We start from the raw sequence: 17937 nt of genomic DNA, 5'->3' as shown, positions 1-17937 counted from the left end.
ATAAAGAAACTGAGGCCCAAGAAGGTTAAAAGACTTTTCAAGGGTCACAAAGCTAGTAAGCTTTAGAAGTAGGATTTAAATTCAGTTTTTTATTACCTAGTCTAGTTCATTATCCACTATCAGTTTATCCACTATGCCACCCTAACCTGATGGGTCAGAGACTGATCTTATGAAGTAATCAATCTTGAGTTCACAGGTATGTTTGAGGAAGTGATAGCACCTGATTGGAGACAGGACAATAGATCAAATGAAGACTCTTAAGGAAATACACTAATGACCTTTATCTTCTATGGATGGTTTTTATGCTCATCTGGACTTTTCTTAGAGCAATCTTCATTTCCTTGTTACGCAGACTGTAGATCAAGGGATTCACCAGTGGGGTCACTACTGAGTAAAATAAAGTAAAAATTTTCTGTGAACCAGATGAATTTCCAGATTTTGGACTGATGTACATGACCATGAGGGTCCCGTAGAACAGAGAGACCACAATTAGATGGGAACCACATGTGGAGAAAGCTTTCTTCCGGCCAGCTGCAGAAGGAACATTCAAGACAGCTCTGAGTACTAGCGTGTAGGATCCAAGGATGAAAGGGAAGGTGACAAAGATGAGGAGACAGTTTAGGATAGAATAAGAGAGTTCAATCCCTGTGGTAGGGGCACAAGACAGAGCCAGCAAGGGACCTGGGTCACAGACAAAGTGATCAATGATATTTGGACCACAGAAAGGTAATTGAGTCATGAAGCAAATAGGGACTGGGAAGTAGAGGAAGCCACTCACCCAGCAAAGGAATACTAATTTGATGCAAAAATGTCCTGTCATGATCATGGGGTAATGCAGAGGCTGACAAATGGCCAAGTACCGATCGAAAGCCATAAGAGATAGGAAGAAAGTCTCAGTGGCACCTGTGGAAAAGAAGAAGTAGAACTGGACAAAACAGGCGGTGAAGGAGATGGTTTTGGCCTCAGAGAGAAAGTTGGCCAAAATGTTAGGAACCGTGGTGTTAATGTAGCAGATTTCCAAGAAGGAGAAGTTGGCCAGTAGGAAGTACATAGGGGTGTGTAGCTGGTGATCCAACCTCACTGCACAGATTATGGACCCATTCCCCAATAAGGTCAAGACATAGGCCAGAGAGAATATCCCAAAGAGCAGGATCTGTATGTTCCTGGGGCAAGGAAAGCTCAGAAGGACGAACTCAGTCACTCTGTTTCCTCCTGATACATTCATGGTTCCTGACACTGTGGAAAAGAGAGAAATGACATTGACAAAGGCTGCTACATTCCATATTCCTTGTGGATTCCTCAATTTTGAAGAATTTCTGAGATCTTTCCCATTTCCAAAACTCTTATGACCGTAGTTTCAGATAGACCAATGTAGATATTCTGACAAAAAACTTCTCTGGGAACATTTTTCAATACTTAGATGCACAATGGGTTATTGTAGAGAAAAGAAATAAATTTCCACAATCTAGCTTCTATCTCCCATTCCAGTCAAATCTCATGCTGAAATCAAAATAGACTACTCATTATCCCTCTAATGAAGTGCTGTGCTCTCCCACTTCTTTCCCCAAATCTACATCATTGCTTCAACCTAGAATTCCTTTCGCACCTTTCTTATCAATATTTTTGTAATAAAATTAAAACCAACAACCAAAAATAAAACAAATTCTGATCTGAAACATCTTTTATATTTCACTTAGATGGTTTGCAAAATGCTTTACATACATTATCTCAAGAGGTATTTAAGCTAATACATATAAACCACTGTGTGAGTTTTCCAGGGGCACATAGCAAATAAATGATGCAACATTTGAACCTAGGCCTTACTGACTTCAAGTTCCACTAAATATCCATTATATTATGAGATATCTCTAGTAATAACAGACATTTATGATATTCTTCACACAGGATATTCTATCTTTTTTCTCTGTGCCTTTGCAAAAGCTGTCCCCAATTCTTGGAATGCTTTCTCTTCTCATTTACCTTTTAGAATTGCTAACTTCCATCCAGCTGAAATACTACCCTCCCACCTGAGGTAGTATTCTTGATCCTCTCGATTTCCTAATATTTCCCTCCACAAAATTACTTTCTATTTACTTTGCACCTAATTTTATATGTTGTTGTCTCCTTCATAGAATATAAACTTCTAGAGAGCAATTTTTGGTCTTTCTATTCATGGTGCCTAGAGCAGTATTTGGTACAATGTAGGCATCTAATGTATTCCCATTGATTGATTGATTGATTAATTGACAGTAAAGAAAGAAACATGAATAGCCAGTAGAGTGCTGGCTTTTGAGTCAGAAAGAACTGGGTGCATATAAAAAATATAATTTTTTTTAACTGAATGATCTCAGGGGAATTGTTTAAATTCTGTGTTCCATACCCCAGGCACCAGTCCCTTGTCATCTGTCTTCATTTTAAAGTATTCCTCAGTACTTTGGAAGTCATCCCCACATCAGAGTTTACTTCCTTGATTTCAATTTCTTTGGGTAGTTCTCTGATCATAAAGTCAAATCTCTCTGGACCTCAGATACAAAATTACCAAATGCCATATGGTTGAACTTTGATTCAAGTAATCTAATCACCTTCTTGTTTCAAAAGACCTTTTCCAGCCACCAATACAGAGTTTATCAGTGTTTGGCATTTAATAATTAATAAATTATTATCTTTTTTAAAAAGCCATTTCTTTCTTAGAATCAATACTGTATATTGGTTCTAAGGCAGAAAAGCAGTAAGGGCTAGACAACTGGGGTTAGGTGACTTGCTCAGGGTCACATAGCTAGAAAGTGTATGAGGTCAGATTGGAACCCAAGATCTCCCATTTTGGGGTTTGACTCTCTTTCCACTAAGCCACCTAATTGCTCCCCTTAGCAAATTCCTAATAATTTGTCTTGATACTCTATCTGGACTCATTCGTCATTGATTCTTATATTCCCATTTCCTGACACTCTCCTAATTCCAGTGATTCTGGTACTCCAGATGCTAATGTACTAATTGATTTCCCCATCTCTTAACTGCTTTCCTATTTGTTATTCTTCTCAACCAGATCCTTCCCCTTCCAATGTCCTCATCTAGGTCTTTTTGTCCTTTCAACTCTGCTCTTTGGAATGCTTGTTCCATAGTTTAAAAATTACTTTTTTTCACCCTAAACCTTTTCCTTTCTCAATCTTTCTGTCTTCTGAAATTCATTGAGATTTGGTTCCTGTCTAACACTACATTTTTGGACATTTTTTCCAATTCTGGCTGTACTTTCACTCATATTTCCTCCACAACCTCCCATTTATTGCTTATGGTGTTGGAGTGGGAATATATTCTTTGCTCTACTTCCGGAGGCATAGGTTTTAATCCCCATTTTTGATATTTACAAGCCAAATGACTATGAATAAATCATTCAACCCTTCTTATCCTTACTTATTTTCATTTGCAAAATATATTTACATCTGTATTCGCTATAGTATCAGAATACTATTTGGATCAAATGAGAGAGTGTCTGTAAAGTGCTTTGCAAGCCTAAAACTGCTATACATAATTGCCAGGGGCAGTCAAACCCTTCCTGAATGACAAAGTCACAGAGGAGATCCTGGAACTGCACAGCATATTCCAGAGAGGATGGAAACCCCTCACTCAGATACCCCTGTGTGACTTCTCTTACTAACACTCCTTATTATTGAAATTATTGTGATCAATATCCCCACTCAGCCCCAGGGAAACACAGAACATAACAGGCTATTATTAGAGCCCTTACAGGCCCCCTACAAACTCCTAGGAAATTCCCACCCTTACATGTATTAATACAGAAATTCCCCTTAAAGTCACTTCATAACAAACTAGCAAATAGTGAGTTAATGTTTTTAACTTCAATAGTGAGTTAATGATTTTAATCTTCAACAAACTGCACTTGAATTTTCCATTCCCATACATAGAAGCTAACGTGATGAGAAACTAGAAACAATAAGCCTTCCCCACCCCCTAACCCCCATCCCTGATTCAGTACATTACAATGGATGAAAAATGGAGAAGTAGCCTTCTGTGCAAAGACCAGTACATACTGAACTGTTTTCTCCACCCCATAGCCAAGACAACAAGCCAAACATACCCTTGAAAAATATTGAAAATTACTGGAGAATGAAGAGTTATTAGTAACAAAGTTAATGTATGACTTAATCCATTATCTCCAAGAAAAGATGTATGTTGAAAATGAATTTCCATGCCAACCTTATTGTGATCTCAAAGCGTATAAAAATAAACCTTACTTGAGGCAGACCAGAGCATTCTCCAAGAAGCCTACCTGAAGTTCAGATTGACTGCCCTCATTCATTTTAACACACTAACACTATCCCACCACCAAGATTACCTTGACCTGTGGGAGTTCTACTCCTGCACATAATTCAGGCTTTATTTTTTTAACTGCATTGGAGCAATAATTTGTTATTGCTTCTCAATCTTTTCATCTTTAAAATCAGAAAATAATATTTGGTAAACTACCTTATAAAGTTATATTGTGGTTCAAATGAGGTAATATGTTTAATTTACATTCTATGTAAAGTACTATATAAAGCAAGATACTATCATTATATAAATGTAAGTTTGTTAATGGTATCATTATTAATAACATTAATAGCATTCTTAATAAAATAGGATTATAAATATAAATATTATTATATACTATTTTGAGGCATTTTGATAGAGACTATGAAGAAATATAAAACAATTTGAAATGTATTCTTCTACTCAGATTCATGGTACTAGAGAAGATAAGATGCATGAAGAAATGACTACCAACACTATATTAATTATAACCTTTCCTAACTTACCAATGGGGTTATATTTCTAAAGTCTTAAAGTCTTTTTGAAAGGTGTTTTATTTTTGTGTGTGTCAGAAATGCATTTTATCATAGAAATTATGTTGTATATGATGGCTGTGTTCTTAGGGCAGTCCATGAAAGTTTAATGAACTCATAATTATACTTAAAGTATTAAATAGTACTTATGACACTATATATACACCACCAAAACCCAGATATCACTAATGTTTCTATAAAAAATGTGTTTGGAATTCCCATAATTCCAGAGATAACTAAATCTATGTCTGCTATATTAAAATCTAAGATTCCCAATCCCATAATTTATCAGTCATGATGTGGGAATGGGGTCTACATGGATTGGGGTAAGGGCAAAGAATGTGTCCCAGTGTGATATCTTCCCATATTTTCTCCCTTGGATTATATAGGGGACAATTTTTGTTCATGAATCTCAATGGATTTTTCTCCCAAACAGCCTGAAGTGAGATTAATTTGCATTTCAGAAGAAATCTAGATTCTTTCTTTTCTGAGCATTATATTATATGAGAAGGAATAGGGTCCCTGTGCTGTGAGACATAATAAAATAGAATTTTAATGTGATTGCTGGAAGGTAGATCAGCTCTTGAGTCAGTGTTTGGGGTTAAGGATTGGTGTTGGAGGAGTAACCATGGTGTTACTAAATTTTTTTCTTTACCACCCCTGTGAAGTCCAATTTTACCTAGAGGCTACATCCTGGATTGGTCCTGCCATGTATGAAGGAATTTTTATGGAATGGAAATGGTAGGTGGTTCTAGTAGGCAGCAGAGAAGTTGAAAGGACATAGTGGAAGGTATTCCAAATATAACTGGCTTATATCTGAGAGGTATATTTAAGTGGAGTATAGGTAAATTAATGGATACCTGAATGTAATAAATACCAAAAGATTAGTAGAGACTACATGGAATTTCAGAGCAGGAATAGATTACCTCAAGATCTGGGGTGATTCAGAGGAAAACATTTAAAATATTTCATGGAAATGATCTGCACTTTGGGGTACTCAGGAGAATCAGAAAGCCAAAAGTGACATGGTGAATGATGGCCATTATCTTGTGACTTTAGTGACTGGAAACACTTAGTACCTCCTCTTCCTCCTCAGTCATTTCTTGTATTCTACACAAGAATTCCTACTCAACTGTTAAATATAAGAATAGTTCACATTTATCTAGTGTTTTCTTCTTTATGAAATATTTTCTTCATCAAAACTTTATGAGGTAGTCAATACTTACATGTATTTTTGTAATAAAATATAATTTATAATAATTATTAACATTATTATATGTTTTACAGAGGAGGAAACAGAGACTCATACAAAAACTTGCTCAAAAGAATGGTCAAGAAATACCAGAGTTGTGAATAAAAACAATGCCCCCTGGTCCCAATAAGTAAAAAAACATTCAAGTGCCTCCTATGTGTCAAGCACTATGGTCATTCCTGAAGGTACATATGAAAAAAGAGATAGTTTTTTACCTCAAATAGCTTAAAATATGGTTAGGGAGTTAAGCTGTATGTAAAGAGATAATTACAAAACAGAAACAAGAAGTTTTGATAATTAGGTGGGAAATGGGGAAAATAAGGCAGAAGTAACTGGGAACAATGACTTAGTTTTAAAGAAAATTAGAGTTTCTAAGAAGTGGAGATGGGGTTAAAATGAACTCCAGGCATGGGAGACAGTCTGGGAAAGGTTAGTGAGAGAAATGAAATACTATGCATATCTGTCTGTCTATCCTTCTGTTTATCCTTCTATCTATCTATCTATCTATCTATCTATCTATCTATCTATCTATCTATCTGTCTGCCTTCTTATCTATTGTGTAGTTTATATATAGAATATAAAAGGGATATAATGTACAATAAGGCTATATAAAGGGAGATTAGGGCCAGGTTGTGAAGGGCTTTAAATGTCAGAGTTTATGTTTTTTAGTGGAGGCTACTAGAATTTATGTATTATTATAGGAGAGAAATAATCAGACTTATGCTTTAGGAAAAATCACTTCGGGATGTGCCTGGAGGATGTAGTGGTGTGATGAAATTTTTAAGTTAGGGACATTATTTAGATGTCATTGCAATAATCCAAATAAGAGTTGATAAGGCCCCAACAAAGGGTGGTAGCTATGTGAATAAAGATAAGAGGACAGATGAGAAGGATGCTGTGAGACAGAAATGATCAGAGTTGTATGAGTGAAAGTCAGGAATTGAGGATGATGCTGAAATTGTAAACTTGGGAAAAAAGGTCTATGGTGGGGCTCTTAACAAAAAATAAGGAAGTTTTTTAGAGGGGAAATTTGGACTAGAGTTGTTAATTAGTTCCATTTTGAATATGTTGAATTTTAGATATCTTTAGGACATAAGGTTTGAAATGTCCCAGAGGCAGCTGGTGATTCAGAGAATAAAATAAAAATTCTTCTATTTGACATTCAACATCCTTCACAAACTGGCCCTAGATATCTTTTCTAGCCTTTCTCCCTACATAACTCCTAGTTCACATACATTATTCCATTATACTGCACTGAAAGTGTTCTTTTCTGAGCCCATAAAAAAAGCCTCCAAAAAGAAACATTCATGCTAGGAAATCAAGACAACTGGGGTTGGTTCGGAATATTTTGGGACTTAAGGTATATAAGGCTTTTCAAATACCACTATTTACTAAGTTACTTTTTCACTTTTCCATTTTATAGGTAGTTTTGGGTCAGATCTCTACAATCGGCTGTAAGAATTTTGGGACTTGACAGAGATAGCAAATGGGTTTCAGGGTTTCCAAAAGGAAAGAAAATCAGAGAATAATGCGACATAGAGAAAAAAATTGCAAGCAATGGAGGTAGTGGTGGAATATTGACATTATAGATAGAAAGCTGGTATTGGAACCAAGAATATCTGGGTTTGAGTTCCATTTGCTGTGTTAACCTGAGTAGGTTTTTTTCAGTTCTCAGTGCTCGTTATGAAGTGAAACATAGGTAGTGGGAGTTTTCTCAAAAGAAGTTTCTTGCACTGATAAAACCACATATGTGAGTCAAGTCTCCTTTCTCCCTCCATGTTAGCAATATTAAATGCTAAGAAAAAGGCTAGGTTTTTACAAAGTAGATAGTACTCACCAAGTTGTGATCTCTGCTGATTTGAATACTGTCCTTTTAAAGGGATTTATCCACTGTTCAACCATGAAGTCAGTTGCTCCTAAGAAAAAGTCCAGCTTACATATACTTTCTTAGAAGTTCAGTCCTTAGAACAATTTTAAGTCCTTCTCAGAGACTATATCTTCATCAGTTATGTTTTTAAAAAGGGGCTATTTTTTCTACTTGGAGGAATCTATGATGAATAAAGTACTACTTAACGGATTTTAGTCCTTTACTTTATCTCCCTGTTTCTTCTATTCTCTTAAGCCTGCTTCCTTTGCTTTGCAAGGTGTTTTAAGTTTCTTTGGAACCACCAAAGGGTAAGTTACTACTTATACTTTTTTCACTTTGACAGTGAGAAGAATGAAGAAAAAAGAGATGAAACTAGGACTCCCACACTGACATGCTCTGAGTTCTTTCTGTATTCTAAGGTGATCCCTTATAGTTGTAAAAGGCAGGCCTTTTGACTCCCAGGGGTCTGGACTGAGAAGCTCTTTGAATGTGAGAGATTATAATATCCTAGGCAACTAGTAGTTAGTGACAGGAATAACAGGAGATGAAGAGATCTTCTGAAGTCACTGGAGTCTTTGCTACATGACTAAAACATATATCTGGAAAAATCATGGGAAAGACCTTGACTTCCCTCACTTCATTTAAAAATTATAGAATGTAAATCATATTAAATTATTTCCTTTGTTTAGAATCCAATTGACTTTTGGGAGCTAGATCTGGAATTATTATTCTCATATTTTCAGGATTGAAAACTATTTCTTTGAAAAAAGTGGTTCATTGTTCTTAATAAGGAAGATAGGAAGAACCTTACTAGCAAGTATAAGAAATAACATGCAGATTATACCCTTGTTGGAGAGAGGTGAGATGGGTAGAATGTGGGAGAGATTTAATACTTGAGGCATCAAATAAGAAGTTGATGATTAGGAAACCACCACACAGGTATAGGAAGTGGGGAAGTGGAGTAGGAGGAGTCAGAAGGAAGAAGACCTTATCTTAGCCTGTCCTCTGGTAACTTCCTAATTTAACTAATTATTCTTGATAACTAGTTAATAATAATAAGACTATTCTTGTTAGGTTCTGTTGTTTCTTTGCTTTGAGCCAATGCTGTCAGTACTTACCCAAATCTGGCAAAACTTCAACTGCTACATACTTACTTTAGGTTCTGCAGACAGGACAGCAAGGGTAGCTTAGGTGAAGCAATAGTGTTTTCCTACTTTTCCTGCTCTTCCTCTAATATTAATTTCCTTCATTGTGGTCTGAATCCTAGTTTTGGACCTTTAAATAAGATTCTATGATAATATACTCTTCTTTGAGTTATGAGACCAAACAATTTCTTAGGGAGAATGACATAGGACATTTAGTTTTGGAGTCAAGGTTTTCTGGATTTTAATCCTGTCTCAGAAACTTGCTAGCTATGAGACCTTGGTTAAGACATTTAACTCCTCTACATCTAAGTTTCCTTATTTATAAAATGAAATGATTGGGTTTGATGACCTCCAATGTTCTTTCTAGCTCTAAATCTTTGATCATTCCTTTTACTGACTGCTTGTGAGGCTTTGAGAAAGTCCTTTCCACATTTTGTGGTCCATTCCTTATGAATGATATCAAAGCATAATAATAGAAAATCATAGACTATTTTTCTTGCCTTCTCATGAGGCCTGGTAGGGGATAAAGAAAAGAAGAGAATTTGGGACTGACAAAAAAGAGTAAAAAAGACTTTGGTTTAAAAAAAATTAAGTGGAGAAGAAAAAAAAGTCATAGTTGTATCAACCACTCTGGAGAACAATTTATAACTAAACCCAAGAAGCCCCTAGATTATACAGACCTTTAATTACCACTACAAGACATGAACTTCAAAGAGGACAAACTGAAGGAAATGACCCAAATGTACAAAATGTTTATATCAGTACTTTTTGTTGTAATAAAGGACTAGAAACAAAGTAGGTGCCCATCAATTAGGAAATGATAGAACAAGTCATGTTATATCAATGTAATGGAATATAATTGTTCTAAAAGTAACAATGAAAGGGACAGACACATCAGGGAAGATGTGTATGACCTGATGAGTTATGTAAGGAAAACGGACAGAACAATTTATATGGTAATGTAAAAATTACAACTTTGAGAGACTTAATCACTGATAAATTCAATGACCAAATATGAGGTCCAAATGATTAAAGATTAATCATACTACTCAGCTCTTGACAGAGAGGTGATGGACTAGATATGTAGAATGAGACTTATTTTTAAGCATGACAAATATATGAATTTGGTTTGATTGATTATACTTATATGTTATGATGGGTAGTGAGTGGGTAATAATAGAGGTGTTGAAAAAATAAAATTGAAGGAGAAAAGAAAGAAATGAGTGCTAATAAAACAATGAAAAGTACATGAGAGTGGAAAGAAGTTCAGATGGGGACGTAGATAAGCAGAGCTGTGTTGGTACTATTTTATAAATTTAATATATACTTAAAAAGCTTTATGTATTAGACTCATGGTTTCAAATATAATCTTAATTTTTGTTCTTTGTATATGGAAATTTCCAGATTTGTTGATATTTGTTAAGTTCATAATAAGAACAATTTTAAAATAAAGAAAATGCATTATTTGAGCTTTACCATATCATTCTAACATCATAGTTTCCAATGTATAGCTCTTTTATATGTCCTAATTATGAATATTGAAACTTATTTTGATGCTTTGTATATTTTCAGCCTGGACCATTTTTTAAATTGAGTTCCTAAAGTCAGTTATGTTCTCTAAGTAATGTTTCTTTTTACTCTTTCTATAACCATTTTCAATTAGTGGTAATCTGCTTGCAGAGACGTAGGGACCTCTTACAGAGACACACAAAGAAGGCAATGCCTTGACTAGAGAAGGAAAAAAACACATTGAAAATATCTTATTTGAGGTGATGATAATGGTGTAGTTTAGAGAAGATTATAATGGAAAAGTATTTCCTTATAATGGTTACCTCTTTGGTTATGTTAGAGCTGAAGTTTATATAGCCCAACTATTTTATGAATGAAAAAATTGAGGCCCATGGAAGTTAAATGAATGACCAAATTAGGTCATATAACTAGTTTAAACACTGATGTGGTACTAGATACAAATTTCCTGATATCCATTTTAGTGCTATTATCCCTTTCCCTCTCTAATGGTTCTGGGATAATTTTTGTCCTCAATATGAAAATTTTTTAAAGAAAACTTCATGGATCATGAAAAGTAATGACTTGATACCAAACACAGAGAAATCAAAGACATTAGTTTATTCTATGTAGTTTGAATATTAGGTATCATTGACAATGAAGAACAATTAATGTAGTTAACACTCTATCAGATACAGTGGATAGAATGAAGATTACATACCACCATTAATGATGTTACAAGTAAGCTAATTGATTTACTATTTGATTTGCTGAAGGGATACATTGACACTGCTCTACCATAAGGCAATTAGGTGGCACAGTGAATAGAATTTCAGAATTGGTGTTAGGAAGATCTGGGCTCAAATCCGGAGATTTAGCAGCTGAGTAGGTTACTTCATCTCTCTCTGCCTCCTTTCCTTATCTGCAAAATGGGGATAGTAATAACATCTACTTCTTATGATTGTTGTGAGGATAAAATGAGTAAATATTTTTAAAGCATATTGTCATAAAATTTGTTATCATTAAAAATATGATCTTTTTATTTGTAATTACAAGGCACATTAGGGACAATATAATTAAATCTCTTCTAATGGATGAGGAAACCAAGGCCCAGGGAGATAAGGCAACTTTTCTAAGTGTCAGAGATAGTCCTCAAATACTGATTTTCTGAACTCTGGAGATTTTGACTGTATAGTATTCTTTCTGATCCTTACAATTAGCATCTAAGTGTGAATGACTGTCATACGGTAACCTTTTTAGAAATATTTGCATTTTAAAAAGAGGATCTTCAGGGTAAGAATTCAAAAGAATGAAAATCTAATTCATGAATTAAACATATTGCAGAATCTGAATTGGGGCCATATTTTAATTGGAGAGCTCATTGAACATGCCCCAAATCAATATTGGAGATTCCCAACTTTTCTTACCAGTAGGGTTACTTTGGTCTTTAAATCTCCCTATATTTATGGACTTGATTTAGCTCCTTCATCAATCATATAGCTGTTTTTCAGGAGAACTAGTTTTCAAATCTCACTTTAGATATTTACTAACTGTACAACACTGGACGAGTCTTTTTTTTTGTAACTCTTTTTTCTCACTTGGGTCCCAGAAAGGTAAAGAAAAGATAGGACTTGACCTCTGAATTCTTTTCTAGCTCTAACTCTATGATCCCATGATGAACATATATGTGAGTTGATTCAGATCTTTATGCTTCCAAGGAGTTGTGGAAATAAAAGGGAACCACATATATACAATATTTTGAAAAACACCAGATTAGGATGTGACACTTATGGTTCATGAGTCCTCAGTGGAATCTTTTATTTACTGATTCTTTATAGCATCTTTCTGTTGATTGTAGGTATACTTGTAATTGTATGGGTGAATGTGTATGCATATTTCCTTTCCCATTTTCATATTCCTGTTTTCTGGCCATGAAATTCTCCTTAGTAGTTTTTAAAACTCTATTTTTTTCTCTCAGGATTTTTCAATCTAAGTGTATCAAATAGGTTGATTTTCCTTTTGCTAGTGCATACTCTTGAGTCTTGCATTTCTAATCTTAAGAAATTAAGCCAAAACTTCCATGTCAATACAAAGTAGTATTTTAAGAATATTTATATGGATAGTTTCATATGTCATCATAATTTTAATAGGCAGTTAAATTCAACTAATTGCTAATCCACTGATCTTTTTTTAGGTGGGAGAATTAGAGCTCAGATTAAAAATAGAAATTGACAATATCAGAGGTTTCTCATTTACCTCTTCTATCACTATTAAACATCATTCAGAGATAGAATTAAAATAATGATTTTTGGCTAACAATTTTTATCGTATTGTCCTACTTTAGACAGAATATATATATATGATATAGAAGACTAATTGGTGCTCAAATTCCTGAGAACCTGCCTCCAGTTCAGTGATGCTTGTTAGGTTGGCACCTTCTCTTTTCCCTCATTCTCAACTGGATATAAGAGGGATTGAATGAAATTCTTGTTGGCCTAAACCTATGATGTTGGTAAGTTGTGGCCATTAAGCAGAATTCAGTACCTAGAGAATGAGGTATCAATATTAGATCATGTTACTATCAAAAATCACTAATATCCAGATGACTGAAATTGAGTATGAAATTAATGAAGATCAATAACAGACAGGAAATTGGTGAATCCAAGCAACTTAGGAGGCAATAAGGGATCAGAGGTCATTTTGGCTAGAGGATCTGAAGACTAGTAAAATTTATAAGCCAGATCAAGGAACCAACCAGAGTGGGTCCAAAGTTTAGATCAACCAAAGTGCTGTCATATGCTTTTCTCCCAGAGACCTATGGTGGAGAATTGGTGAGTCTGAACTTACAGGTAAGTAGTTGAACATTATTGAGTTTGGGACGAGAAATAGTAGAAAGCTCTGGATCTGGTTCCCCAGAACTTTCTTATGTACTCTGACCAATTTTGATCATTTGAACTTTTCTCAGGGCAGTCTTCATATCCTTATTATGAAGGCTATAAATCAAGGGGTTTATAAGTGGAGTCATAGCTGAGTAAAACAAGGTCACAATTTTTTGTGTTCCAGCTGGATTTCCAGAGGTTGGGATGATGTACATGACCCTGAGTGTCCCATAGAACAGAGATACCATAACTAAGTGGGAACTACAAGTAGAGAAAGCCTTATGCTTTCCAGCTGTTGAAGGTACTTGAAGTACAGCTTTAAACACCAGAGTGTAGGATCCAAAGATTAAAAAGAAGGTGATGAAGATAATAAGGGAGCTCAAAATTGAATAAGAAAGTCCAATCCCTAGAGCAGGAGTGCAGGATAGAGCCAAGAGGGGTCCTGGATCACAAACAAAGTGATCAATGATATTTGGACCACAGAAGGGCAATTGAGTCATAAAGTAGATTGGAACCGGATAGCAAAGAAAGGCAGTCCCCCAACAGAGTATCATTAGTTTGATGCAGAGATGTACTGTCTTGAGGGTGGGATAGTGTAGAGGCTGACAAATTGCAAAGTACCGATCAATAACCATGAGGATCAAGAAGAAAGTTTCATTGGTGCTAATGGAGAAAAAATAGAACTGGAGGAAGCAGGCAGTAAAGGAGATAGTCTTGGTATTGGAGAGGAAATTGGCCATCATACTGGGAACTGTAGTATTTATGTAGCAGATCTCAAAGAAGGAAAAGTTGGCTAGTAGGATGTTGTTATATTCAAATCCTGGGAAATGTTGGTCTCACCTTGATTGACAAGGGAGGCAGTTGAAGCCATTGTAATGTTCCCAGATGCTGTGACCCAGGGGCAAAAGTCGGTTGGCCTGAGGGTATAAATTCCCCTAACAGCCATCTGGAGGGGGTCCTCTCTCTGCCTTTGGACTTTGGTCCCTTAGATCTTTAGGTCTCTGAATTTTCCTAGCTCTTTAGGTCTCTTGGACCCTGGGTGATGAAGGGAGGAAGGGAGGTCTGAAGAAGTAGAGGGTGGGTAGGACCTACATATTTCCTGAAAGCTGTGAGAGCTAGTACATCTCCTAACACTGATAATAAGAAAGCTGAGAAAAATTACCAACACAGTTGCATCAAGGACAGTCACTCTCTGGTTTGGCATTGGTCAGGCTGAGCCAGAGGGGTTGTGAAGAATAAAGCTCCAGCTTCTACTAAGTCAATAGCCTCCAGCCTTAAGTGATTATAGATTATAGATATTAGATTGACAGGGTCTCCAATCCTCAATCCTTATCCTGATTATCCTTTCCCTAATTATAGATTACAGATAAAAGTGTTCAATAAGTACCTTCCTGAGTGGTCTTTATATCACAACCCTTGGGGAGGGTGCAACGCAGTCAGATAAACAAAGCCAATCAGAGCCCAATATTAATAATTGACCCAACCCCACGTTGGACCTGAAAGGGTTACCCATCCACCTAACTTTTCGGGGTCCTTCCCTGGGCAACTGTTATTGAGTGGGGAAATTATAACATCTAGCAAGGGTGATTGGGGTTGGTGTTCCCCCATCACCAGCACCTAGGGAGAATACAGAGATACATCCACCTCACTGGTATCCATCTCCCTTAGGACCTTAGGACTCTCTCTTTATAACAATGTACATAGGTGTATGAAGCCAGCAGTCCAATTTCACAGCAGAGATGATGGATCCATTCCCCACTAGGATATAGGTCAGAAAGAACACCCCAAAGAGAAGTATCTGAATTTCTCTGGGGCAGGGGAAACTCAAAAGAATGAACTCAGTCAATCTATTTCTTCCAGATATATTCATGACTTCTGAATCTGTGAAGAGGACAGAAGTGACCATGACATGGATAATTTTCTTCCTTTTTCCTCACAGATTATAAACTTTTAGAAATCTCTAATTTCCTTCCCTGCTCTAATAGTCTAAGAATCTATGACTTCATGAAATCAATGATTACCTAACTTTAGGGCTAATGTAAATGAACTGTTTAAGGTACTTTTTCACATTCCTTGCACAAAACATGAAATCTATGCCTTTCCTTGTCCTTCCAGGTTGTTTTTCCCCTTCAAAGATAAAGTACCAGAGCCAACCAGTTTGAATAAAGTTAATAATATGATAAGCAACAATATAAAAGAGTGTTTTTCAGATTTTATGATAATCTTATATATGAGTATGTTTATGATATAAGAATAAAGGATGAAAAATTCATTAAGTAATTTTTTATGTGTGGTTACCAAATATCACACAATATAAGAGGGCAGGAGAAAAGATGAGTAAACTGGTGGAGAAGTGAATTTCTTTGACTCTTACTTCCATATGAGCTACATGGATAACTAAAAAGAGACCTCCATAAGTATATAGTTTGAAAGCAAGAATTCTCTCTTTATCAAAGGCTTTAGATTCTTAGATTCAATGTAAAATAATGTAGACGTACTGATACAAGCACTTTTGCTCAAGTTAAGTTGTTACTATTTTGGTATACAAAAAGTTGCATAGAGAATAGAATAAAATTTGATAGCCTTAGCTTATCTTATACTAATTCCTATTGCATTAGTTATTAGCTAGCAAAGTTTGATTAATTGTAGTCTCCAAAAATTTTCCAAGCTTTCTTAGTTAGATGCCTTAATTTATTACATTTCATACAAACATTCCATTCATCCTGTTAATATCTTTCATGGTCTAGCTTAAAACCCACCTTCAAGAAATCTAGGCTAGGAGACTTCCTGGTTAAGATGGCGGCAGAGTAAAAAGCAGCTGCTTAACCTCTCCTAACTGAAACATATAGGATTCCTTAAGAAGAGGAGCGAAGGGACCCCACAACAGAGTGTAGCATTGGAGGAATGTGGAATCGGGGCATTTCCATGCTATAAAAGGGTGAAACAGCTCTCACTAAAACATGAGCTGAGCAACCCCCTCCCCCACCCCACACTACCTACAGTGCCAAAGCCAGCTCACAAGAGTTAGAGCAAGTTTGGGGCATGAATTAAGTCCTTGGCAGCTACCTGGGGTCACCAGGGCCTGCTCCTGAGAGCAGCAAGACTTAAGACCCTAAGAGGCTAAGGAATGTGTGGACTTTGAACACAGACCCTGAGCGCAGGCATGAGTGTGGGCTCAGATGCAAGTGCAGACACAGATCCTGAGAACAGGTGAGGACTTGGATCTTGAGCGTAGGCATGGACCGTGAGTGGGGACCTAGTACAGAGGGGTACATAACTGTGGAAGCAGCACCCTGAGACGGTCAAAGGATCCTCAGGCAGAGGAACAAGCAAGGGGACAACCAGGAGGCGGGACCCTGAGAACAACTAGACTTGAGACCTCAGGGCCTAAAGAGAGCAGACAGACCCTGAGAGTGAGGATAAACCTGAGAGGGTGCAGGGCTAACAATGGCAACCCAGAGACAAGAAACCCAAAAGAGAAAGATCATCAAGAAGAAATCTGTAACACTTGACAACTTTTACACAGATAAAATCCAGACAACAGAGCAAACAGCAGAGGAGAACAAACAAGTAATCATATGCAAACCTTCCCAAAATAATGAAAACTGTACACAAGCTATTGAAGAGTTCAAATCTGAGATGATGAGAAAGATGGAAGAGATCTAGCAAGAAAATAACAGTTTAAAAGGCAGAATTTCAGAATTGGAAAGTGAGGCAAGTCAATTGAAGACCAGAAATGACCAGATTGAAAAGGAAAACCAAAAGGTTATAGCCCAAAACGAAAAGATTATAACTGAAAACCAGTCCCTAAAGGCTAGAATTGAGCAATTAGAAGCTAATGATCTCTCAAGACAGCAAGAACAAATAAAACAAAGTCAAAAGACTGATAAAATAGAAGGAAACATGAAATATCTCAATGAGAAATTGACAGATCAAGAAAAAAGGGCTAGAAGAGACAATTTGAGAATCATTGGTCTTCCTGAAAAAGCAGAAATTAATAGAAATCTGGACTCCATACTAAAAGAAATTATTCAGCAAAATTTCCCTGAAGTTCTACAAGAGGGCAATATAGACATTGAAAGGATCCATAGATCACCCTCTACACTAGACCCAGAAAAGACAACCCCCAGGAATATAATAGCCAAATTCAAGAGCTTCCAAGTAAAAGAAAAAATCTTACAAGAAGCCAGAAAGAGACAATTCAAATATCAAGGAACACCAATCAGGATCACACAGGATCTGGCAGCCTCCACACTAAAAGATATCAAGGCTTGGGATATGATATTCAGAAAGGCAAGAGAAGTGGGTCTACAACCAAGGATCACCTACCCATCAAAACTAACTGTATACTTCCAGGGGAAAGTTTGGGCATTCAACAAGATAGAAGATTTCCAAGTATTTGCACAGAAAAGACCAGGACTAAATGAAAAGTTCGATATCCAACCACAAA

At 36.2% G+C, this 17937-nt stretch overlaps 2 protein-coding genes across 2 annotated transcripts; both read right to left on the bottom strand.

Moving 5' to 3' along the window:
• Positions 1-280: 280 nt before the first annotated feature.
• On the bottom strand, positions 281-1255 carry LOC123234149 (olfactory receptor 11H6-like). Its single transcript, XM_044660090.1, has one exon. It carries the CDS (start codon positions 1223-1225, stop codon positions 281-283), a length of 945 nt encoding a protein of 314 aa, XP_044516025.1. The 5' UTR covers positions 1226-1255.
• Positions 1256-13531: 12276 nt separating this feature from the next.
• LOC123236072 (olfactory receptor 11H6-like) lies at positions 13532-15357 on the bottom strand. Its single transcript, XM_044662333.1, has 2 exons — positions 15184-15357; positions 13532-14290 (listed from the first exon to the last, which is right to left on the bottom strand). Exons 1-2 carry the CDS (start codon positions 15355-15357, stop codon positions 13532-13534), a joined length of 933 nt encoding a protein of 310 aa, XP_044518268.1.
• Positions 15358-17937: the final 2580 nt, after the last annotated feature.

Source organism: Gracilinanus agilis, chromosome 2 (assembly GCF_016433145.1).
Source record: "Gracilinanus agilis isolate LMUSP501 chromosome 2, AgileGrace, whole genome shotgun sequence".
NCBI lineage: Eukaryota > Metazoa > Chordata > Mammalia > Didelphimorphia > Didelphidae > Gracilinanus > Gracilinanus agilis.
Note: the sequence above shows the minus strand (reverse complement) of the source record. Positions and strands in the feature narration are given on the sequence as shown.